The 26,488-nt window shown below is 41.8% G+C and overlaps 1 protein-coding gene across 1 annotated transcript in view; it reads right to left on the bottom strand.

The window, feature by feature from the left end:
- The window catches only part of PPM1H (protein phosphatase, Mg2+/Mn2+ dependent 1H), a 130,780-nt gene that overhangs the window by 10,044 nt on the left and 94,248 nt on the right, over positions 1-26,488 (bottom strand). Inside the window, exons 6-9 of the mRNA XM_027682161.1 lie at positions 23,205-23,323; positions 11,263-11,326; positions 9,484-9,591; positions 919-1,070 (exon numbers count right to left, since the gene is read on the bottom strand). Coding sequence (XP_027537962.1) covers positions 919-1,070; positions 9,484-9,591; positions 11,263-11,326; positions 23,205-23,323 — 443 coding nt within the window. The remainder of the gene's footprint in view (positions 1-918; positions 1,071-9,483; positions 9,592-11,262; positions 11,327-23,204; positions 23,324-26,488) is intronic.

The raw sequence follows: 26,488 nt of genomic DNA, 5'->3' as shown, positions 1-26,488 counted from the left end.
GACAGTGGTAGACAGGCCTGAATTCAGGTGCAACACAAATTTCCCTTCCTGAACAGTCCCTAGGAAAGGATAAAGCTCTTCCCACTTTCACAGTCCTCCTGTTTACAAGCAAGAGACTTCTGATCTCTAGCATAATATTTTAAATCATAGTGACATAGAACTCAGTAGCAGACAGACCTGTGGACTCACTCAAGACAGACAGCCTTTAGATAGTTGTTTGGGAACTTGTTTGTTTGCATGGTGGTATGTTTTAAAGACAGAAACATATAATTTAAGAGGCGATAAAGACAGGAAAATGAAAAGAATGAGGTAGAATAAAATTGTGAAATGAAACAGAACCCAATTAAATGGAGTCAGACTTTCCACCTCTTCCGTCACCATACCTGTCCTGGTAGCTCTAATCACTCCCTGCTGAAGATGGGTTTCAAGGTTGCACTATGACCAGGAATGAGTAGGAACTTCACTATGCAGTATTTATACATACATACACACAGAGTGAGAGAGAGACAGATGCTCAGAATGTCCTATTGAGAAACAGTCTTTAGTGTTAAGGGACTATCCAGAGGAGAGTTAAGTGGAAACCTGTGACTGCTCTAAACAGACTTGTTGCCATGTATCTTCTAGGACTTCAGCCTCCTACAGTTTTCACAGGACCTCATACAGTCAACAAAATGGATCCTATGCCAAGATTCTGTAATCCCACACCTATTTCTTTGAAGGTTGCCAATTTTGAGTTATAACAGATCCTTGCTCCAAATGCCCATGTTTGCTGTAGAGGCTCCATCCAATGTATTAAAATGTTTTCTTATAAGTGTTGCATATTTCCTGAATGTTATTCATATCATACTTTCTATGAAAATATGTTACCAGAAAGTGCTCTTCTATGGAGAAGCTAGAAAATCAGGAATGAGCACGAACCTGTGGGGATCATCAGGGTCACAGTTTGGTAGAAAGTTAGTGACAGCTTCTGCCACTTCTTCATTTAACAGCACATCCCAGAGTCCATCAGTAGCTAGGATCAGAACATCATCTGGCCCATGCTCATACTGCAGGAGGTCATAGACTCTCACCTAAAACAAAAAAATCCAAGACATTCACGTAAGGAGGAGATTTTGCAAAACATTGCTGGGCTTGGCTATGAGTTTAGCAGGTTTGGTCAAGGCACTGAAATACCTCCCAAGGCACTAATGGAGTCTGCCTGCAATTTAGCCCCCAACATGGCAACCCTTCCTGCTGCAGCTCAGCATGGCTCAGGTGCTAACCCCAGCCAGGATGGATGCAAGCATTCCTAAGCCAGGATCTAAAGTACAGTGCTGCTGTTGCTGCCAGAAGGGCTTGAAGCCTTCCCCACCCAGCTGCCTGGTTTCAGTGCGTGAAGCTCTTCCCTATCATTGGCAGCTGAATAATTTATTTGATGAATTTTTGATATTTTCTACTAAAATATTCACAAATAATTGTTTTCACTATTTGTCTAGATCCATTTAACTCTGCCAGATAAATTGCATGTTTGGAAATGTCTGTGGCACCAGGCATTGCATTCACTTTTCTAAACCTGAGGCACCTGCTGCACTAAAGAGTCGTGCCTGAGCAAGCGAGTGGTTCCGTGAAATGGAGAAAAACTGTTTACCTGCTCAGTCATATGTATCTGTAAACAGTTCAGTAGCTAAAGACTGATTCAAGATCTGGACAAAAGTGAAGCTTATTCACACTATTAAATTGTCCACTGACTTCAACTTGTCTGTCTGCAGCTCCAGTCAGGGTGACCACTGCTAGCACCTCTGTAACCCTGCCTTTAAAACAACTTCAACCACCCTCTTCCCAGGGAGACTGGGGAAAGCTGGGAGTGGAGGAGGCAGTGACAGGGGTGCTGCAAGGCCATCAGAATACAAGCAAAGTCCATGGAAAGTGTTTTAAAACAAGCCTTTAGTTTGGTGTAACTCCCCTTCCAGCGCCTGCTGTGCTCCAGCTGACAAACCGCCTCCAATTCCCAGGTTGTGACGGGGACCCATTACTAAGCACTCGCGGAGCACTTTAATTACACCAGCAACAATCACAGATTGAAAGAATTGTAACAACCTTGGCAAGGCACACAGGAGGAAAGGATCGTCTGTACGGAAGTTTGGAAGTGGTGCACCTTGTCACACACCCTGCTCCAGTCTTGGACTCCACAAACAGCTGTGGCAATTGGGAAATTTGTCAGTTCAAGCACTTGGCATAACTAGCAAATATGAGCTGTTTTATTCTCTCTCATGCTGCCCTCTCCCCTTAGGAGCCATGGAGCAGGCAATACACATAAAATGCCTGGACCTTTTAATGTAATTATGCTTTTACAGGACTGCAACAAGTACTGGAGGGAAAAAAAAAATCACCTAGACCTGGCTGCTAATACTTACCAGTTCGCCTTTCACTCAAAAGCACAAGAAGGTCATTTGTTAAATATGACCTTCACTATCTAAGGTAGCAGCTGAATAAGGACTTTGGAGAGGATTAAATTCAAGGCAAGATACTCTCTTTATTAGAGCATATCTCCTTATTCAGATTGAGTGGTAATATAGAAAAGATCCCTATATGCAGCACAGCTCTCATCTCGAGCTCACTGCATGGAAATCAGTAGCTGTCATGGCCTCCATTCTCAGAATTTAGTTCAGCCTCTTAACAGCCCACGGTTTCAACTTGGAAATCACTGGGGTGTGGAGGGTAAGTGGGCCAACACAACCATCAATATGCAGCACACATTCTGGTAAGATCTCTTGGGGACCAGAAACTATTTGAGAAAGCATCAGGGTTAATGCTCAGGGATGCACTCAGCACCAAGCCCCTCATAGGGCTAACCAAGCTTTGAATGTCAGTGCTGGGAAAAACATATCTGCCATGGCTCTCCAACCAAGGCAAAGGTGGGAATCTAAAGCCATGCATCACTGATTTGAATCCTCCTGAAATGAACAATCTTGTCTGACTGGAGAGCAGCACTGGGGCAGATAAGAAACTTGTCAAAGCTACCTGCAGCCAATCCACAGGTCAAAAGGTCAAAAGAACATGTTTTGTGGGAAAAGGAAAAAAAATGCAATCACTGATTTATTGGGTAATCTGTCCTAGAAGGACAAGCTCTGTGAACCGAGCATCTCCAGAAAGGCATGCACTGAGGAGGAACTAGATGTCAGAAGTGGTGCAGGGAACAGTGGGATGAGCAATAAGGGATGTTAGGCTGGTCTCTAGGCTAAGGAAAAGAGAATGCCAAGGCTACAAGAGACAAGCTTGGGGCAACTTCAGGTAAGATTCTTGTATACAAGGGACCAGTTGGACATGCAAAAAAATGTTTACTAAAATGCAGCTTTGTCTGTCTTCTAAGTCCTTTCCTTGGATTTCTAAAATACAGCTGTAGGTGCCCCTAGTATGGTACTAACAAAAGGAGTTAGAGCTGTCCAGTCTATTGCAGGTACAGGTTATGTCGCAGACCATCTTGCCCAGGCACAGAAAGTAGCCAGCTCCTAACCCTTTATTTTTCTGCAAGGAGCTTTGTTCTAGTTCTTACTTGGGTCAATGAGGGTTTCTTACAGTAGTGATATGTGCCTTCTGCTGGACATGGATCAGTGTGACAGCAGAGCTCTCAGAGGCACATACATAGGTTGGGCAGCACCACCAAGGCATGTGGAGTAGAAGCTCAGACCAGCAGGGCTCAGTGAACACCCTCTCCACACACATCCCACAGCTCATTGACTGCAACGGAAATGACGATTTTATTTTCTTAAATTCTAGAGTCAACCTTCCCCGTGACTGCCTCCCTCCTGTAGCCGTATTTCAAGGTGTAAACAGTGAGGTTTAAGCAATGTTCTGTCTGTGACACAAGTCTGCACAAAGCTGCACACACTGCAAAACAGCACTGAATAGCCCCATTTGTGCAGGTGACAATTGGCCAGACAATGACTGGCAGCGCAAAGGTTTCCTTGACTAGGGCTGCACCCTTGACAAATTTTCTAACAATGCCATCCTGAATCTTCAGTCTTTCCCTCATGAATCACTGCTTCTGCAGCCAGACATCAATCCTGATAGTAGCCCACTGAACTTGTGTCCTCTGCCCCAAATGCCTTGGGCTACCTGTGCATTGTCCTCTGCCTCCCATGCTGCCCAGAGAGCCTTCTCAGCAACTCTGTCCAGCCTACCAGCTCCTTCTGTGCTGCCATGGTAAAGCTTCTCACTCTTTAACTTAATCTCTCTGGAGGATCAGGGCAGTCCTCAACAGAGTCCAGTTTAGTCACCATACTTTCACTGTCCGCTGATGTCTTACTTATGTGAAGCAGCTGACCTGTTAACTAGCTAAACTTGACATTTGTAACCAGAAAATGCAAAAAGCCAGCTATAAGGAAGAAACAGCAGTACCTCAGCAGCAGAGGCAACCGTGAATACAAGCACTGGGTTACCTTTATATCCTATATATAGGACAATACTAGTTAACCTGACTAGTTAACAGATCTGCTGATAGGTAACAGTGGATACACGCCACCGGAGCCCGTGGTCACACACAACATCTTTCTTAATGTGCGTTATGCAGTTTGTTACGTAATGTCTTTCTTCAATCCAGGTATTTGTTTCTCATATTACTCACCTACATGCAATCAAGAGCGTTGAGAAAACCGCTCTGTGCAAGCAATGAACAAACAGGTGGGCTGGGTTTATATTTACATTTACAAACGGATCTACCCACTGGACAAAACCTGCCTTTGGCTGCTGAAAGGGACCATGGCAGCTCTGCGAAGGTGCTGGGGTTTGTTTGCCAGGTTTGTTTTTAAGAGTCCCTGCAGCTCAAAAACCGTTCACAACAGTGACATGTGAGCCTGCAGTCACCTGAGGTGCCAGCCTCGTGGGAATTCGAGCCTACATTCACTCGCCTGCGCTATTGATCAACTTGGCTACTTCAATAAATTAAGCCCTTACTTAATTGTATCATCCCTTTTTATGCACAGTGTTATCCAGTGTAGCTTTGCTGGCAAACGACAAGATCTTTCAATACCACCCTCCAAGTAATTTATATGTAAATAATAAAAAGCAGGTCCCAACACTGCTCCCTGCAGCACTCACCAATTAATCTCCTTTTAGCTTTTTACTGCCACCCTTTGTTTCCTGCCCTTTAGCCAATTTCCAGTAGACTGTGCCAACTTTCCACTTAGTCTGTAGCTTCATATCTTTTATATTAATAACCTGTCATGCAGAGCAGTTTCACAAATGTTTTCTGAGAAATCAAAGTGCTCCTGCAAGAGCATCTACTGCATTTATTATTCTTTTTTTAATTCTCTTGTAGACATAACCTGAAGGACCTCCAGCCACTAAAGTGTGATGTTTGCTTCCTGAAACCACCTTGACTCCCTTTGATCATACTGTACTTCTCTGTGTATTTACCTTATTTGTTCCTTTCAATGGTGTAGTTCCTAAAGATTTCTCCAGAAGGTAGATGTGAATCTAAAACAGTCTCCTTGAACATATTTGTGGAGTTGTCAGAAAGATTTTATTAACATAATGGAACAAGAAAAATCTCCATTACCTTCTTATCATTTGCTGTGGTGGCTGGCTTTGGGTTCATCATTGGCAAGGGCCAAATGCTGCCATCAGAGCCACATCTCTCCTCATCAGATGGCTGAGCTCCCGTTCAAAAAATTTCAAGATAAAATTCTGCTTTTCAGCTGCAACAAGGTAGCTCTTACTAAGCTTTGAAAAGCAGAATTTCCTGCTGAAAGCTTTCAAATTAACTGTAGCATTATGAAAAATAAATATTTAATTCCATGCCAGAGAGCCTCAGTCATGGCTTGCCTGCTTTGTGCTACTCATTATAAGAGGTTCAAATCTCTAGAGCTCACCAACCTGCAGAAGTCCTCCAAATCTGGTCTCATAACATCTGAGCCACTGAATACTGATTACATTTGTCAGTCTTGGCTACATGACTTCTCCTCCCATAGCCTGGCACTCTATCAAAGTATCTTTTCACAGCACCCTCAAATTACTATTATATGCCTATTTCTGGATGCGGTCTCAGAGATGTTTACCTTTCCTTGAGCTAAATTTTGGTGGACATGACATACCAGAGCTTTGTCACCCTGGAAGCAAATTGTTCTGAAAACTCACCACATTGCTCCTGACTTGGGAAAGGACATTGTAATTATGGCACAGAAACAGAAGACAGAGGACTTGGATCCTCCCTCTGTCACGACTCACTGTGAGTCTTAATTTCCTGTCCCTCTTTTTCCAGGTCTGGAAACCACACATTGTGCTCCCCTACCTCTATATAAACAATTTGAAATCCAATGCTGCACAAGGGCCAAATATGACTGCTGCTTGATGCCACTGCCTTTGCTTCCAAGTGCCAAGCTTCCCAGATGGCAGCATAAAGATATAGTCTCTTAATGCCGGTTTCTGTGCAAGGTGCACTGTCCTCATATGGACAAAACATGTCTGGGAAAAACATGAGGAGTTAAAGCAGTGGGGCTCTTTCCAGGAAGAGAAGGAAGAGATGAACAAGAGAAAGAGGTGCAATGGAAAGCAACTAGGAACATACACTACTACTTAATAATACTCAGGGTTGGTGGTTTTTTTGCCAGTATCTCTAAATTAAGATGGCTGGTGCTCTCTCTTTCCTCCTCCCGCCCTCGTACATTTCTGCTGAATTTAGCTGGGAAAAGGGTGTGGAAAAAAACCAATTCTGCTTCCCTTTCGCAAAGCAGTTAAGAGATCCTGAAACGTGGATAGCATACAAACTGGATGTCATATTCCAGAATTTGAACACGTACGGACACATTCCACACAAATTAGAAAAGCCCATGAGAAGCTTTGGTTTATACACACAGACAAATACTGAAGCAGCAATTGGCAGAGATTATACTGCAGGGATGCTGTGCTGCAGCCATTATGTACCCCAGAAACACTGGGTCTTAGCATGTCAGAAAGAAAAATAAATAGGTAGAATTGCATCATTTTTCTGGCATTAAAAAAATCCATCAGAGTGATGAGGCCAGAACTACTGCCTGTCTGTCTGAGGAGAACAGGAGCAGGTCTTAAGTGAGGGACACCACACATTCAAAGGGAGAGAGGGAAGGTACATGATTGATAGCAAGGAAACATGAAGGGGCTGTCTGTAGATCTCTGCCTTTTCTTCAAGGCCAGAATCTCTCAGCACTTTTTTTTTACTTTTACAATTGGAATTTTAAATATAATTTATATATAATAACTGTACATAATTTTTATATTTCTGTTTACAGGCACAGAGGCAAGAGGCAACCACAATGCCACTCCGTGACTGAGAGAGATTGACTTTAGTCATGGGGTGGATTGTGGTGGTGCATCCTTCCTCCCTGCCCCTCCTCAGGCTACACTATAATATCAGAAATGCTCATTAGGCCTCAGTCTTGATGAACAGTATCAGGGCTAAGGTCCTCTTGAGCTTATGAGAAACACTGCCTGCTCCCAGGAACTTATGCTGCCTAATAAGTTGCTGGTTTTTTTTCAAACAGCCTTGGAAACTTATTTTTCTTGCCTGAACAACAACTCAAATGGAACAACATTATAACAAGTTACCAACCCAAACTGCAGCCAGAACTATGCAGCTCTCTTGCCACTCTATAAACAGTGGTCCTCAGTGAGACCCTTTGAGCTTTCCGGGACCGCAGTGGGCTGCAACCAGCAATCTCTCTCTGAGTGGGGCCTCTCAGAGCCAGCAAACTCTCAAGTTTGCTGCATGGGAAAGACCATTGCTGAACACCGATGGCAGAGCCCGGGCTGATAATCCCACTCCTCAAGGCTCAACCCTTTGCCTGCTAGCGAGAAGATGCAAAAACATCCAACATGAGTACTGCCCTGAATTTGGGAATTTTTCACAGGTATATACTCTGTACATATTCCTTTGTGGCTGTGTGTGTACCAGCGTGAATATGCTGTAGCAAATGTACTATGAATGTTGCTCTCTTAGATTCTTAAGTATGTTACATTTGTATGTAAGTTAAGCCTGTGAGATACTGTGTGCTCATAGTAAATTCTATAGAATCTTTTTTTAAATTTTTCAAGTTAGACTATCGATTACATGTTGTTAAATTTAAGTGCTGTTAAAGCCTTTAGGCCTAAATTGTTGGTCAAGTCCAGGGCTAAATTTGGCAAGGGGGTCCACTCTGAACCTTGTGACTCAATGGGAAGGTATTCCTTATTCCTTTTTATCCTTACCCTTTCCCATCCTTATCCTTTTTTGTCTCCAGCCTCCACATAGGTAATTTTTAGTTGACTTTAGTTTTAGATTGATTGATTTTAGATTTTATTCCAATTTTTCGGGGTGTTTCAACCATCTAGTAAGTAGTACAGTGAACCTTGCCAATTTCATTGCACTTTCATTTCAATATTAAACTGCTTTTGTTGATAGCTTTGCTAGTGATTCTTTGAACAACCTAAAGCACTCCTTCACAACAAACTGGTCTTAAAGATGTTCTAAGCAAGGTTAATTTAATAATTTCATTCTTTCCTAGCACTATGATGTCATTTGTGTGTTTTCATTCTCTCATACTGCTATAGCAAGCAATAAATTCAAGGTCAAGTATTGGGTATGTTTAAAACTTCAGCAAGCCTGTTGACAATGGACAGTTTTCAGCATTTGGGCCATGGAAGCAAAGCTGTCACCAGTTGGTTTGCCCTTGCTTAATATTTTATGAAAAATATGTGACATCTGTTCCTTGACATAGGAACAGGAATGCAGTTACAGAAGGAAAAAAGAGCAAGGTTTGCATGTTCCTTGTTAACAAATACATTCAAATCCCATTGGAAGGCTTGATATCCTTCACTGCAAGGTCTCTGGTGGTCAAAAACTGGATGGAATTGCTTGTGACGAGCAATTCAAAATGAAGGAGGCATTTAAAACTACCCCTAACCTGAATACTGCATAATCTTCTCATTACACCAGCATTTGGGAGTGCACACTCATTATTTGGTGTTTGCACAAAACTATCATAATGAATTTAGAACTGAAGGTTAAGGAGCAGACAGATGGAAGCATAAAGTACACTTCCTGTGGCTCTTGGCATTTTCCTGCTTAAGAGTTTATCTGCGTAATGAAGGATACTACGCTGCCATGGAAGACATCCATCTGGAGTACACGGATTTACATCTTCTGTGAAGGCACCATGATGTAGGCCTCAATGGGAGCTGGAGCACATGAAGGTGGGGGGAGAGATGGGTGTCTGTCACACCGAACGGCAAGGCTATGAGATAACCATAGACCCAGGAGTAAGAAGGAATCAATGCTCTGCCAGGTATATGGAGCAACCAGAGCCAGGGCACATAGCTCGGTAACTTACAATGTTCCTAGTATGTTACTGTCATGCTGCATCTTCAGAAAGAGCAGCATGTTACCTGTACTGGACCCACAATCAGAATGGACAATTGAAAAGAACAAATAAGCATACTAAGTAAATTTATTTCCCTCTCACAAATCAGATAGCTGAACCTTGGCTGTTTTACCTCAGGAGAAGAGGACAAGAAAGGTTTGATGTATATATTGGAGTCGTGTACTTTCAGGTCATGGTCTCCCAGTCCTCGGGTCACTCCAATTGTTGCCATAACCCGAGCCTGGAAATAAAGAAAAGCGATGGGATCAAATCTTGTTACATGCATTGTGTCAACAGGGAAATTCCTACTCTGTAACTGCTACAGTTGGGGATGAATTCCATTTTGTTTCCCAGAAACTCTAGATTTAATAGAGCTAATCAACATCAAAGCTTTTCACATTCATGTCATCTCAATTTTCCTCATTATTCCAAGCTTTGTATTCATCCACATCCCACTCTGTGTACACCCATTCAAGACTGTGACCATCTGTAAGGGATTGGGACTGTGGAAACCTAAACCAGTCACCCCATTGTCCACAGTAGTTTATGAAGCATTCCTTCAGCAAATTATACTATTAGCAAACAGGTTTTATAAAGAGGGTGAGGAGCTTAATTACTCATATAAGGAATCTGTGGCATCTTCCTATCGACATATTTTTGCATATTCCCTCCCCCAAGGAAAAGTGTCAAGGGCCACTTTAAATTGCTGAACACACAGGTGACAGTGGCACTGACCATAGTGCTCTCTTCTGTGAAGAGTCAGTCTACAGCAGGTCTGCAGGTACCTCAGATCTACTACTTCCTCCCCCAAGCAACATGACTTGTCTCCCAAGAGGTGCTGGGCTCTACTTCATTAACGCTTCTCCAAAGACTGACCAGGCAGCTGCCTCACAGTGAGCCCTGCTCTCTGCAGTCTGCTTATCGCTTCCCCCAAAGTCTAGCTTAGCCACAGCAGCTTCTGAACAAGGATGCTCACAGCACCAATAGCAGCGAGCAACGGACTTGAAATCATTTTGCCTCACTAAATCCTGGCTCCATAAGGCAATAAGAAAGTAAATTAAAAAGATGTGCGTGAAACATTTTGCAAATAATTATAAACCTAACCAAATTCAGAGATAAGCTGCGGGTCTGAACCTTCAAAACTTGGACTAATTTTGAAGTGTGTCTATCTATGCATCAAGAATCTAATGCAGCAGGAGAGCACTATTTAGAAACACAGCAAGCATAAGAAAATCAGCAAACTGACACCACTGCACCCTTATATTGATCCTATTGCTGCATCCAGCTAAGCTTGCTAGGACCAGCACTAATGATCTCACTGTTCCTAATCGCAGAGCAGGAAACAAAGTGTACCTAAACGGAACAGCGTTTCTCCCTTTCAAGAAAAACCATCAACCTTCACGTATCAGAAAAATTCAACAGTGAGTTCCATGTGCACTAGCTGAAGAAGGGGCGTTATACTTTACAAATCCTGCCCTGATCCCTCCCCTTCCTAAATCAGAGTTTTGCATCTCAAGCACTATTAAATATCTTCCTGTTTTGTTTCAGCAAACATAAGGTATGTTGCTATCTTCATCCAGCCTAGTTATTTTTACAATGAAACAGGAACATTTGAAGTCAATTATTTAGGACAATCTCATTGCAGCCTACTTACAATGAGAGAAAAACAAAAGCAAACTGACAACAAATGACTATGTTTGCTATAAAATTGCTTTTTAGTATGTTGAGCTCTCCCTGCTGCCCCCAGACATGAGACTGATTTATGAGAGAATCAAAATATTCTTTAAAGCTGTCAAAACAATAAAATAAAGAGATACTGAGTGGAAAACACTGGACTGCCACAGGCTAAACTGAGTGGTAAACAGCACAGAATTTCTTCTTCTTTTGGTCTGAGGAAAGCAAACATGCCCACCTTCTTGCCTTCTCCGTATATAAGGGGAAACTTCAAGTCATCTTCCTCAATGGTTTTGTATGCCCTGTGGGGGGAGGACAAACAACACTTATAAAGCTTGCACTCAATTAGCGACCCAGTGCCCTAAAACAAGCAGCTGTGATTTAAAAAAGAAAAAAAAAATCATTATTTTTCCTAGGGACTCTGAGCCAAGATGTAAATTTCTTTTTCTGCAGAAAGGTTTTCTGTAAATAATTATCCATTTCATCAAAAGGAAAAGTGAAGACCGAGAAATATCTAACATACCAGGCTGCTCCTATTGCTTGCAAAGAAAGAAGTGGACTGCAATAACATCCTAAGATATATTGCTATACAGCTATATATTGTATTGTATATACAGCTATACCATAATACAGTGTCATAAATAAATCAACTCCAACCAACCAACCAACCAACCAAAAAAAAACCCCAAACAAAACAACCCCAAACCCATCAAGAAACTAATCAATGCCTATATTCACACTGTTAACGTGAAAAGGTGAGCAACAACAGGACATGTACACAGTTATGGCGTGAGACAGCTTTCTGATCCTGTTCTCACCTTCCAGGACCACTTAAACCGAGACAAGCTTCATGTGCTGAAGAGTCCTAGGATATTTAGTGCTCATTTGACCTTGACTGCAACAGTCAAGGTTGTCAGAGGTTTCACATTTCACAGCAGCTTTCCCATGGACAAGAGACAAGAGAAGTAAATGCTCATGCTCTGATTCTGTTTACTGCATACCTGCATACTCTACCTTTTACACATCCAGCTGTTGACACTGATGAGGTGAGAAGGTTAGCAATTTTGCCAGTGAGAAAAAAAAAAAAAAAGATGACAGTCACTCTCATAAGCTGTAGAGTCCTGTGGTTTGTGTAACACATACTTGAGCTGAGGTACTGGGGTACCTCTTTCATTAAAGCACATTGCCCCAGAGGGGCATGCTTTCCTTCATAGGACAAAATTGTCCCTCCTCAGCCTTTCCCTGTATGTTGTGCTTCCCTCCTGGCTCATCCATGCCCAAAGTCCCTGGGGCAATACCAAAATCATCCCCAGTGCAGGAGCGAGCACTCTCCACAGAAGTGGAAGGGACATGTGAGAGGAAGGAAGGTGCTGTGGCAGGTCCCCTGTCAACACCGCCAACCTCTGCTGTGTAGCTCCCCAGCTCTCCAGGCTGGCTGCTTAAGCTCTGGGGAGTCACATTTGATCAGGTTTAAGCAATGTTAAGACCATGACATAAACCAGCAGGAAATTAAAAATTAAGGGTGAAATCCTATAATGTAATTGAACTGCCCCCTGCTTCACCAAAATATGGTATATCCCTGTGATCAATAAACGGTGCTGTACTACACAGCTGTACACGCTGCATCACCTAGGCAAGCCTCGGGCTTAATGAGAGCAGCACAGACCTTTAAGCCCCACCTTTACATTTCCCAGTAATCACAGGAAGGCTCATATTAGGGTTTTGGGCGTGAGAGGAGGGGCAAGAAAAAAGGGAAAAGCAACCAAAATACATAGAAGAAACAGTAGTGGAGGACTCCCCTTCCATACTACAAAACATAACTATGTACAAAATCCCAAAACAAAACCAGGTGAGGTTTGCAAAACACAGTGGGTGCTTTATGGGAGATCGTGTAGTTAAGAATATCTTAGTATATAACCATAATACCTGGGCATCTCTACAAAACACAATACAGTGAAGGCATTTAAGTGGCAATTTGCACTGGAGATGGCAAATAAATTAGCTCTTAAACCAAACAAAGAGGTACAAAACACTACAAGTAGCCAACATGATAATAATTCCCTGATGTTTAAATCCTGGAATAGCATTTTGTTGGGAAGGATGAGTCAGTCATGGACTCTGCTCTTGTTCCTTCCTTTATTTTCAAGAGGGAATAGCTAACATCTCTGCCTCACTGACTAACTTGAATACCCTCGTTTGAATGCGGAGCAAAATTTTACTATCCCTGACTACTCATGTTCCAAAGCTTCCAGCTGGACCTACAGGGTAATTCAAACTAGCTCACTGTTCTAAAAACACAATGTTGCAACCCTCCACTCTCCCTTATCTTCATGGTCCACACCCCAGGAGGTGGCCACCGCGGCATGACAAGAAAGGTTATAAAGACAACGCAATGCTATTGCTTCCTGGCCTGACTGAGCCTAAATATTGTTAAGTGCTTCTGCCACGTAAACCTCTATTTTTCCAAATGGAAAAACAGGGGGAGCAGAGGGGGCACTAGAAATGGCAAGCTTCTACCCAGCTGAATCTAGCTGTATTTTTTTCAGTTAACTTTGTTTCTTCTTTCCATTTCAAAAGAATTATGAAATGTTACTGCTGTCCAAAAATACTGAACTAGGGCTTGACATATGTACCACCCACAAAGTTACATTTGGACTCAGGATCAACATTTTGGAAAACCGGGCCAAATCGCACCAGGAGCCAAAAGAGATGTCAGAACAAAAGAACTAGGACTGACATGATGTTACTCATATGCTAACTGGAATCTGCTCTAAATGCATGGTAAAAAAAATCACCAGAAGCTGCTAAATGCACAACACAATCTATGGAAGAAGTTTCTTACAGTGCTGAAGTCACTAGCAGTGCTTTAGGCACTCTTTAAATAAAAGATTATCAAAGTTACCTGCATATTGCTGGGTCAGAACTTGAAAAACTGGTCAGCTCCCACATGCAAATTTCAGAGTCAAAATTCTAGATAATATCTTACGTTTTATGAGTTCTCCTGTCATAAAATTTATTCTTAAAATTTGCCTTCTGAAAGCACATATAAATTCTCATAAGAGTAGAAGTTGTTGATGACCCAAACCCAAATCCATACTATATTTTATTTCACAGCAAACTGTGTAGGGTTACTGGTCATGAAAAGTATTGCATTGGCATTCCCACGCACAACAGATGGTGGTGAAAAGACAATCTACCCCTGACCTAGAAGGTTCAGTTCTGTGCATGACAGGGGAATCCAGACTCTGTGCTCTGCTTTTCCATGGCACTTGGCTTTAGAAAGTTTGCCTGTGTTTCACATCTCTGCTAGTGACATCTGACAGTAAACTGAGAATTAAACCTAAGGAAGAGCAAAAAAAAAAAAAAATCAACATCAAAGGGCTTTAGCTTGAAGCACAGAATAAACCCACGTGTGGCAAGCAAGCAAGAGAAAGTACTACTGCTTCATACAGTCCTAGTTCATACAGAGTACAAGGATAAAAGAATCTCTGAGACAGTTTGTAGATTTCATGTATTTCTGGCACCACTTTGCTACCTCTGTAAAAAACCCCAAACCTAGGACCATCCCCAAACATCCTCCACCTGACCCCACTCCCCCCTCACCCCAAAAAACCCAGCTCACAACAAAACTACCCCAACTATCCAAATAACCTCCTCCCCAAGCTCAACTTTCTTTGGTCATATCAACAGAAAAACAGGTTTTAGTCTTCAAACAACAAAAAACTTGATAGAAACTCTTTCATTTTTTCCCCTCCCACACAAGGAATCAGTGGATTGGAACTCACCCTTTGGATAACAGCCCAAAATAAATCACCAGCCCAAAAGGAACTGTTATCTGTACTGTCTATTGAACTATGAGCATCAAACTAGTGTAGTGCTTACTATCAAGAAGATGTGTAGTGCAGGTTAGGCACAGAGCCACTGAAAATTATGCAATTTATGTCTCAACCCAGCCATAATCTTAAAAAATATCATTACGCATGTGCTTCTGCAGAGTCAGGATCTCTAAATCCAGACAGCACTGTCTGATTCTAAGTACCCTCTAGGTAGGTTAGCTCTAATGGTCCAGCATCTCGGTATCTTTCCCCTATTGCTCTTCTGACACATAGTTTAATGAAGCAAAATTACAATAAACAAGATAATAAAAGCACACAAACTATAGCAATGTTTGTTAAGAGAAAATATGATGGCAAACCCAAATCAATTAAAGACCGACGCGCATGTACATGTGCACAAAACAGTTTTTAGGGGAAGATCTACTCTAAACCAAGATACTCTCATAGGGCTTCTTTCAAGTAAAAAAGACATAAAAGTTTTAAAACACACATTATTCCCCAAAAAATTCAGAAACCCCTTCTTATGAACCTGAAATTGTATAATGCTTCATTTTGCAAATCCCAGTTCTGTCTATCCACCTACAAATTAAAAAAAAAAAGAAAAAAAATTAAAGTATCTCAGCGTGACTCATATACACATATGATCTCTGGCTGTGTCAAATCAGACTGGTACGTGTGCTCTGGAGCCTTCCCTGTTGTGTACAGTTGTAAGATGGAGTCTGTATTTCAGAGAGCACCAGCACTGTGTATTCCTGTGGAAGTAATTCCTAAGCAAAACAAACTATCCATCTTGTCCAGCCCATTTAAAAGATTCAAGCACCAGAATCTTTTCTCAGGCACTTCCTAGAGGGTGGCTGATTTTTTAGTCCACTCACCTCTAATGAAGCATTACAAGAAAGCGGTAGAGGAAAAGCTAGGGACAGGATGGTCAAGGATCTCAAGCATCTATAGAGGTCCTTGCCCCCAAAAAAGACAAATCAGGAAAAAAAATTAACTGAAAGTATTTAAAAAGCACTCTCCCTTGCTGCTTTTGTGCTTAGGAGGCTGGGAGGGACAGAGCAAGTGCTTTCATTCACTGCTTGTCACCTGCTGAGCTTCCACTACTGAGTAACAGAAACTGTGTGCAGATCCTACAGCATCACATCAAGCGGGTCCACCTTCTGCCACAGTCTTTTGAGTGCTTCTTAACATTTACTTCATTTCTTCTACTTTTAGAAGACAAACAGGAAAGTTTGTTAGCAATTTACTCTGGAGACAGAGGGGTAAGGCAAACGGGCTGTTAACACCTTATGGGCTTAATGCATTTGCTGGAGAGAAAACCTGTTTGTAAATTTGTATTTTGCTGCATTTCTTGTGAAAAGGATCTGGTGAGGTAGATGGGAAAAAGGCTGCATACTAAACTCAGTGCCTGCTCCACACTTGCAAGCTGTGATCCTCCAGAAGCAAAGGAGATTGCTATTAAGGAGGAATCATGGAGCAAATCCTTCTTGGAAAGATAGCTGCAGCGTAGGATGGGGCGGGCAGTGAGACACAGCAAGCAGAGACTTCATCATCCCACAGCAGTGCTGGAAACTCCTCTGAGGAGCACAGGGCCTCCTCACAGCCAGAAGCAGAGCTATAAATCAATTTTGGGTGACAAGGGAAAGAATGAAGACTTCCTAAGGACTCAGATGAGGCTATGTCAAATTTGTGCAGATGAGGAAGCCAGAGAAAACGGGAGCAGAGGAAAGAGAATTCACCTTACCAGGAGGAAGAGTTGTTTTTGCTTGGGCTTTCAGATTGAAGATTACCTAATTTCAGTTTAGTTTCCTTTAGATAAAACAGACTAGGGGCCTTTTGTCTGCCCTTGCATATGTGGCACCTGATCTCATGCCAAGGCAAAGTCCAAGCAGAGACACACAGCTGTGCAGGGATAGGTCTTAGATGCACTGTTTCCAAAAAGAGACGCTCTTGCAGGACATGACTCAGACCAACCTCATTCTTGTTGCTCTCACTTGGCCCCAGAGAGGCTATTTACAAAGAGCTTTACCCCAGACTTAGGTTTTCTCTTTTGTTGCAGCACTATTACTTCCCTGTTTCTGCTTTCTCCTGCCCCAAAGACACTGGCTCAGCTCCTGTGGCATGTGCACACTTGGGGGAAAGAGCCATTTGTCACTGTCAGGAGACGTGCTGTACACAGCAGGTCAGCTCTCACCTCCTGCTGCTCCTGCAGCAAGGGCTGCAAATCTTGAAAAGATGCATAACATGCACATTGCAAACAGCCATTCATCATCGCAGAGCTGTGCCCCAGACACCCAGGCACAACCCAGCAAGCTGCTCTAGTTGTGTGCACCAAAGAGGCATGTCCCCTCCTATTCCTGGCTATCTCACAATGAGAAACAAGAACAGAGACACAAAAACCAAGGCAAGTGGCTATGGATGGTATCTGCTGCAAAAATTTTATCTTCTCTCTCTCTCTTCCAGAAAGGCCCAGTGCTGCAAAGGTGTCCCATAATCATTAAATTATGAAAATGTAAGTTGCTGGAAGAAAATTAATACCAGGCATGACTGGGGAAAAGGTTGCTTTCTCGTGAAGTAATTATGAAATTAAAATTTGATCTCTCCCTGGTGATTGTACAAAGGATATGGCTGAGGTCTTGAACACAACAATACAGCCAGGATTTCAGCAGAAGGTTTCACTACACAAAAAAGCTCAATTAAAAAAAAGGGGGGGGATGGATGACTTTTTGTAAATTACATGAATTTGGCTAAAAGGCTCAATCAAGCAGGTTTGCAGACTTCCAATTACTTTTTACAAGTTGGAATCAAGCTGTTAGGAAATACAGCTTATCTGAATAAGACTAATAATGCTAAGCTAATTAGACCCACAGGCATTAGCCAGCAGATAAATTCAGGCCAAAAAGAGGGACACTGTCACTTTAAATACTGCCTTGGGATCAGTGGAAAAGCTAATGAGGAATGTCAGTTGGGGCTGTTTTATTAGGTGGTTCTCCAGAGACTGTAGCCTGAGGTTTCTGAAGCAGGGCTTCTGTGCTTGATTCAATAAATCAATTTATATTAAAGGAGGGTGCAGCATAGGCACCAGCTCTATAAAGCATTTCTGTGGCATTTCTCAACCTGCTCAGGCACTCCTTGGGCAGGCTACCTGAATGTGCTGCCAAAGGACATTGAGCTCAGCAATAAAGATAGTGGCCACATTAGCAATATTTGTTCAAATCAGCTGACACATTACTAAGCAAAACATGCACATTGGCTCTCACCAGGGTATTCTGGATCCCCAATAAGTGATTAATGAGAGCCTGGTTTTTGTGAGCCACAGACAGCAAGACAGACTGCACAATGAAAGCAAAAGGCATCCATCCCGAACAAAATAAAACGGCTTGGAAAGTGAAGTTGCTTTTTTAATCAGATGCTTAGAGGCTGAAAGACATTCCCTGTTGGAAAGAAAAAGGCGAGCACAGAGCAGGTTGGCAGCTTTCCAGGTAGTGGACAATATTGACTCTAGAATAAAATGGGTTTTGCTTAGTGCTTGCCTCAGGGCACCAGCTTCCCTGCTTTGGAATAAATCATGCGGGCGGGTGATTCCCCAGCACCGGCTGACCCTTGGGTGGGAAACCCCGTGTGCCACAGCACCCCCTCACCAGACACGGGAACATGGAGCTGGCAAGGGCTCCGCTGCTGCCGCAAAGACGGTGCACTCAGAGGCAGTGCCCAATTCCCCTGCTCGCTGCTGCCTTGGGCTTTAGTCCATGGTGTGGTGGGCACTACACCAACTCAGACAATTTCTGATGGTGTGTAGCTCAACTCTGTGTGATCCCAGAGGGCAAAGGAAGCCACCAACAAATAAGGGCAAAAAATGGACTTATTATCCAGGGCTTTTTTGCCATGCTAAGATCAAGTCAAAAAGCTCAAGCTGTGATCTGGAAACAAACATTTAAAAATCTCCACTTCAGTGCAAGCAGTAGAAAGGCTACTGTTTTTGTTCCAAGGAGGAGAAAAAAAACTAACTTTGAAACCACCAAAGCTGATGCCAGTTGGTAGTGCATTCTGGATACCTTTAGTTAAGTGCAGCACTGAATGACTCCTCCAGCCCCATGGAAGGCTGAGAGGGGAACTCTGGAAGGAGCCACAGCAGAGACACAGCCAGACAGAAAAACAGGTTTTGGGAAGGTGTCTAGGATCTAGTCAAAGCAAAGTACTTCAAAATTGTTCACACTGGATTTACCCACAAGTGAAGAAAACCTGACCAACTGTGTCTTAACTTTTAAATAAAAGGCAGAGATAGAGAGCACTAATTCTGTGCAGTCCTTTAAAGGAGCAGTTATCATCAGGTCTGCTGTTCTCTCACCATATATTTCTACCTCAAGTTACTCATCCCCCCTTTTTAGCACAAGCCACCCTCTGCTTACATGGCCTCTAAGTCTTCCCTGATACTTCTGTTGCCAGGACTTGTCAAAGTCACCAGGACACTTCTCTCTGATACAAGTTTAACCTCTGCAAGCCATGGGCCTGAAAACCCCAGCCCAGAGACCCAGCTGTGAAATACTCTCAGTAACACAGATGTCTGCCAGCAAATTATGGCTTGAGACAGCTTGGAGGCTTGTGCAGCACGAGACGCTGCTCTTAAGATGCCTTGCCAGCTACAGTACATGTTTTGCAATGGCTGTTCAACCACAATGCACATGGGGTGCAGGAGACGCGGCTCCCAGCTCCCACCAAAATGGGATTTATTTTAGATATATTTAACACAGCGTTATTTCTCATTGCAACTGCCACTGCAGAGAGAGGAGAAAGGGTAGGAGAGATGGAGTGAGAAGGGAAAGGCTAGTCTCAAAGCAGTTACAGGCGGCCTGGACCAGTAATGCAGTACACATTGCTGGATCAGTGGTTGTCCTAATGTGTGGGGAAACTTGGCAGCTCTGCTACCACTGCGGGCTGTGGAGACAAAGCCAGTGTGGAAATTTCACATGAAAAAAAAAGAAAGAAAAAGCAGAAAGAAAAAATAAAGGGCCAAATGCATCATGACAGACCCAAAGACAATAACCTTTTGTAATCCAAACAAGCTGGTCAAGCCAAGCCATTGTTGAGAATCTGAAAAGCTCCAGAGCAAAGGAGGAGGATAAAAATGAAGAAAAAAATCATACAGTTTCTAATAGAAAACACAGATAGTATCCTGAATTGTAAAATAAAACAGTTCATTTTCCTGAGGAAACATCAGACCAGAGAGTGTTTTACATTCTCTCACTCAAGGATTCAGTAATTAAGTGTAAGAATGGCTGTTTCCTAACATCACCTGCATCTCTCTACATGTATGTACAGATGTCAACACACAATGAGGTCAATGAACAAAAAAAAATTCAGACAATTGATCATCTGCATTGTATGTGATTTAAGTTCAGCAGTGTTTTAGTGGATCAAGCTCTGGCTGGCCAAAGCTCCATCTGACATTTTCTAGAAAAGGAATATATATGCTAATTTATTCTCCATGGTAGATAGTGTCCTTAGAAACAAACACAAAACAGACGTGTCCTCGGCCACTTTGTCCTGATGCATCAGTTAAATCCATGAATTAGAAAGGGAAGAAAAGAGAAGCAAAACACTTGAAGTGGAAAATAACCAGTAGGAAACCCCAGCCACCCCAAACTATCACCTCTGAGGGCCCATTAAACCGGAACTCTAATGTCTTGTCCACAATCTGAATCATTAAAATTGACCCAGACTTTTAGATAAATAGTAACTGGCTACTTCTCCTCTGCTTAAGAGATCACTGCACACACTTCAATGGAATAGAAATATGTTGGGCAAATGCTTCGCAAAAAGAAATAGATCCTTATTTAGAAGGGCTCTGATTTAGACAAATGTATGGTGATAGAGCAATTCCCTCATCATTTTATTGTCCTGAGGCAACCAAACAAAGAGGTAACTGATGCACTAGCTGTGAGATATGGAGCAGTTAAAAGATTCCAATTCTTTTATTCAGGAAAAAAATGTAGCCCCCATTTTCCGCTGCCAGCCAGAAGTCAAAAGGAACAGCAGGGAGCGAGAGCCTCATCACAGTCTCCACATGCTTTTGTTTGGCACAGACCACCTATTTCTGGGACAATACTGCAATGAATTCAGACTTAAATTTTCAAGTCACAGTGCAAGCATTTATTCCAGAATAACTGCTTGCAGCTAAGCACATTTGTACTCAACTGGTGACAATTTCTGCACTGACCGTATTAGAATCTGTAACTGGATCAACATGTGTCCTACACTTCAGGAAATTCATAAAAAACAACAGGAAAAGAACTGTCTTCTCCTACCCACTATATGCTAGAGTTAAGAGAGTTCACACACCAGTACTGGAAAACAATACTTTAAATCAGATCTTCCAGTTCAACTTACTAACGCTCTTCTACCTTACTCCTTACATTTAAAATTTGAGTTTCTTCTTATCTGTCTTCTTCTAATGCCAAACAGTATTAGCTATGCAATAACCATTTTGAATATGCTGAAGTGTTATGCACAGATTCACAAATATGGTAGAAACTGATATAAAGAATTATTTCTTCTCTTAATTTTTAACCTTTCCATTTTAACCATTCTGTATGAATCCCAACATTCTGCTGGTGATTTGGTCTGGAAAAATCATGGTAGTAAGAAGAACTTCCACTGAGCTTCTTGACATGGCTCTCATGGTTCATTTGGAACCTCTAATGTGCACAAACATCTTTTTCCTCTTTGTGCTTTTCTTTGTATTTATCTCCACCAAGTTTGATCACTGTGATGCCCACCCACATAAATCACTTAATTCTTTCCAGTTCCTCATGGTCCTTCTTGTTTAATAGGAAAAGGGCTGTGGTGTTACCTGCCACTGTTGCAGCTTTACCATTCTAGACTCATTTCCTTCTCAGACCAGTAGCCAACTGGGAAAATGCAAAACAACTCCCATACCTCTGAAGAAACTCTTCTTGCCTTCCAATTATGATAAAATAAATCTGTTCTTACCCTCCTCTCAGGAAGTTCCTGGCCCATTATACTTCTGTAGCTCTCCCCCAGACTAGAAGGTTACACTTCGTTGTTTTTTTTTTTTTTCCCAATAGCATCTCACAGCTTGAAAAAGAACTTTTGGAAGTCTACATGAAACCATTCTTTATTGATGCCTCCAGAGACATCAGGGAGTTCAACAAAAACCCTCCTTTTGCAGAAATTGGGAGAGTGTCTCATGATGTTCCAAATGTTTTGCAGTCTAAGTCCTCAGTTGATCCAATGTTCTCATTCTGTTCCTATTCTTTTGCTCATGCCTGTAGCCTTTTTAAAATGTGAAGTCATCATTCCCAGGGTGAGACTGCATATTCTACTAGCAGCTGTTCAAGATGAGAGACAATGATGGTTATTCCCAGATTTACCTGTTCTGCACAAACACTCCAGATAATATTAAACTTAGACCATTATTCTGCCATTAAAACATCATTATATTTATGGTCTATAAAGTATGGGACAAATCAAAAGTGATGTGGAGCTGTTGTTGCCAGTGAGAATTCAAGTTTCCAAACCTACAAGAATTCAGGCTTTATTTTTTAACCCCCTCTATTCTTTCTCTTCCTCAAAGAACATTTACTACAGAGGCTAAAACACAACATCACGGAAATTAAGACCGTTCGCATATATCGGGTTTTTGCCTTTATAAGTCACACACAGAACTCACAACAGCAAAGATCAGGGCTTCTCCAAGTGAGTGGGAGTCACTTGAGAAGGAGCCTCTTGAACCAATAAAAAACAATGACGACGTTTAGCCAGAAACAAAACAAAAATAAATCATCATTCTTTCTGTCTTCACTTCTTTAAGTCAATGTTGGTCATTCAAACCTTTTCATTTTGGGTTGGTTATGACTTTTGTTCAGATAAGCCCATCTCTAAAACAATTCCTCAAGGAACTACCAAATCAGGGGCCAGCTGCACTGGAGTATGGGAGGCCACTCTTCCCTTCTGCAAGCATTCCTCAGCATGCAAAGGCATCACAGCCCAGATTCTGATCCAAAATTTACAAAGAGCTACTTCCAAGACAGGAAAATTGTTTAGCTTTCAGAAACATTCCCTGGCATTCCCCTTTATGTGTTTGCTCTGCATTGAGTACTCCCACATCAAAACGAAACAAGGTCCTGGCTCTGGGGGAAGGTCAACTTATCTAAAACACTAACTTCTAAAAGAAAGATACATCTGAAAGAAGGAAATGCCTTTTCTTTTAGTATGCAGGGGTGCACCTCCATGTTTGACCAGTTTACACTAATCAAAGACACGTACAAAGCAGGCATTGGTTGGGCAGAAGGCTGACCCCATGCTGAGAAGGACACATTCTTACCAGCCAGTCATGTTGAAGTCACGGTAGAGCATCCTCTTTCCAACTTCCTTGCGCTGCACCCTCCGTGGAAACTCTAAATGTGTGAATTCATTTCCCAGCAAGTGGGGCTGCATGTAAGCCTGTGGGCAGAAATTAAACCACAGATACCACATAAAACAAGACATTATCTATTTTTAATGAGGTAGCATTACCATCCCTTCCCACACAAATTCCAACCCTTCCTCCACCCTTCTTTTTAAATAAGGAAGATGATGTGCTCCGTTTCAGCAACCAATGTGCATATACACCAGTTCTGACCCTGCCTGGTGTCCAGTAGCAGCCTTATAGGGAGCAGTCCTCTTGCCCTCAAAATCATTCACTTCTCCTTGCTCCTCAAAATTTGGGATCTCTACAGTACACTTCATCCATTGACCCTGAAGCAGTCTGCAGGGCTTTGTAAAACAGAACATATTTCCTTTTGTATGTCATCAACCTGAGAGAAGAAAATGATCGAATATAAAGCCATGGAGCAAGCAGAGACTTGGAGGAGTGCATGTGGAGTGAAGCTGAAGCTTTTTGACTCCCAGTTCAGCTATGCCAACAACACACACAACCCACAATACTACCACACTTTAACTGTCACCACCTCAAGAAAAACATCCTTTTACCTGCTCAGTGTGCTGCACCCCATCACACGTGATACTGCAAATAATCACAAGCCGCAGAGCAATTTATTTTCTTGTTTCTAAAAACTACTTCCTTCATGCAAAATAGACTTTAAGAAAAGCAGCAGCAGTTTTGTGTCACAACCGCAATTAGTGCCTTCGATGGTTTTAATGTTCAAATGCTGCTGCTTTGCATTCTGGTGTACTGCTCTTCAGATGCTGGGAGGCCTCTTTGCCTAAGGCTCATGTTCTCCAGAGTTGACCATACTGAAGAGCATCTCGAGGCAATTTGTCCACTGTCTAAATTTTTGGATTGAATTTATACACATATCACTCAACACAATAGGTTAATTCTAAACATACTCTATTTCTTGTTTCTGAAATAAACCTCACTCCTTTTTCTTTAATACTTTCATAAAAAAGCCTTTCTCCCTCCTCGAAGCCATATTGTAAGCAAGCTCTTGTGAAGACACAGTCAAATTGGCCAGGGAACTGAAAAAGTTGCATTTCTTAACTCTTTTCCTTATCCAGCCAGTTAAGGCAATAAAGTCTGCCTTATCTTCAGCAGCAGCTGCCATCAAGGCAGATGAAATGAGCTGGGTTTAGTTTATGGGTTTGTCATAAATCCAGTGCTCATCAAAGGTGAACAGCAGGAAGCAGTGGAAGCCCTTATTGATCTACCTGGCATCTATCATGCAGATAGTTCACAATAAAATATTTCCTGCACTTAAGGGCTGAGCCTGCTTCCACTCGCTGGATCAGGCTCAACACATCACAATGCTAACCTTCTATCAGCTTGTCCCTGTTCCTGTCACCAGACATCCTTCCAGAAAACACCTCAAGCTCAGCTGAAATGGGACTGAGGGAGATTGCTGTGTATAGCCAACAAGACTGGATTCTGCTTTCAAGAGGTGGCTTTCAAGCATGCAAGTGTGATCTTGACATTGTGATCCTTTCCTGGAACAGGAGCTCCAAGAAGTTCTCTCTCTATGTACAGTTAAGGGAAATACATTTTTTTCCTGCAGTCTACAGTCAGCCAAGGTCCCCTTCTCCACCCAAATATTGTTTTCAAGGATCCTCTAATTGGATCACTGTTACTCATTAGAAAAGCGGTTCAGAAGCTCTAATGACTTTTGAGAGGTCCAGCAGTATTAGTCCACATGAGGTTTTTCATACTTTCAGAACTCTGGACTCTCTATTTAAAAGTACATGTAAGCTTTTTATTTTATTTATTTTTCCTCCAGTTGCAAAAAAGATGGAACACTCCTAATGATTTGCTGCATCACAACACATGAATGATATTTGTTGTTTGTATGACAACAAAGAAGTGGATGTTTTTTGGTATTTTTTTAATTCTTTCTAGTTTATGATATTGTAAACAATGAAGTCAATCTGCTTTGAAAGTGCAATTCAGTTCACTTTTAAAAATGCACAGCCTGTCCTAATTAAAACATTACAAACCACTTCTAGCTAAAGACTATTTTTGCCTGCCTACAAAATAAGAAGTCTTATTTAAGGATAAAACCCTTAACAGACATCAAAATGAAGTTATCTAAACTTCAGATTGTGAGATTACTTACTAGTCTGAATCACAGGTCCAGAAGAAAAACGTTACAGGCTTTTAGCATTGCTCCACTTGAAAACAAGAATTTCCTTTATTGAAAAGGTAAAGTGATGGGGAGAGACTGCATTTCATAAAGATTTACTCAGATGGAAAGTCTGAGGTCTCAACTGAAATAAGATTAATAAAGCTGGCAGTTACCAGTGGAATGCTAATGTTCAAATAACATTTCTCTTCCACAGCCAAGCCTCAATGCTTGACTTACAATCTAGGGATCTTAACTCGATTCTAATATTTTTGGCACCAGTGAAACAGAGGGAAAAGAAAAATTTGGAAGCTTCTGGTGTCTGTGATCTGAATTCTTATGTGAAGAAATGGTGATTTTTGTTAGGCTTTGCTTTATTTCTTAATTCTCCATGTTTTTCACCCTTTTTTTGAACAGTTATTTTTGATGTTTCACTGATAATTCTACAGAGAGAAGAATGTTCTATTATAAAATTCAGCTGTGACTTTCAGTTGGTTTTGTTGAGAACTGTTCTCCATTTACTATGAGGCAAGACTCTTCTACACCTCAACCAAACCATACTGGGCAGCAGAACTAGAAAATAAATAAAAAGCAACACTTTAAAAACCTACAGATCTTTCAAGAAGATATACAAGTAGACAGCACAAAATTCCCTCAAGTGATCAAATGAGAAATATAAATGGTAAGTGAACTAGCAGAATTTCACCTGTGATGAGGTACCATATTTTCCATTTTTTAATTTGTTTAGTCTCAATTTGCAAGAACCCCAGATCAGAAACACCACCCAGAGAACCTAAACTTTAATAAAAAGAGTGACTATCAAACACTTTCTTTATGAGCTAGGTTCAGACAACATTGTTATTCTGTGTTACGGAATGGGAACATTTTCCATATTTTCTCTTTCAGAAGCTATTACAGCTTTTTGGCATAAGTCTGGCATAGCCTGCACCGTGTGTTTTTGGTACTCTGCCATTTTATGGTGTATTTTGTGACTGCATGTACTACGCTCAACATTAGTTGTTTAAAATTGATTTCGCTCAAGGAAATATTAGTC

This window comes from Neopelma chrysocephalum, unplaced genomic scaffold, assembly GCF_003984885.1.
Source record: "Neopelma chrysocephalum unplaced genomic scaffold, ASM398488v2 Primary Assembly neopelma1_62, whole genome shotgun sequence".
Taxonomy (NCBI): domain Eukaryota; kingdom Metazoa; phylum Chordata; class Aves; order Passeriformes; family Pipridae; genus Neopelma; species Neopelma chrysocephalum.
The sequence above is the reverse complement of the archived record's forward strand: the minus strand, read 5'-3'. Positions and strand labels throughout refer to the sequence as shown.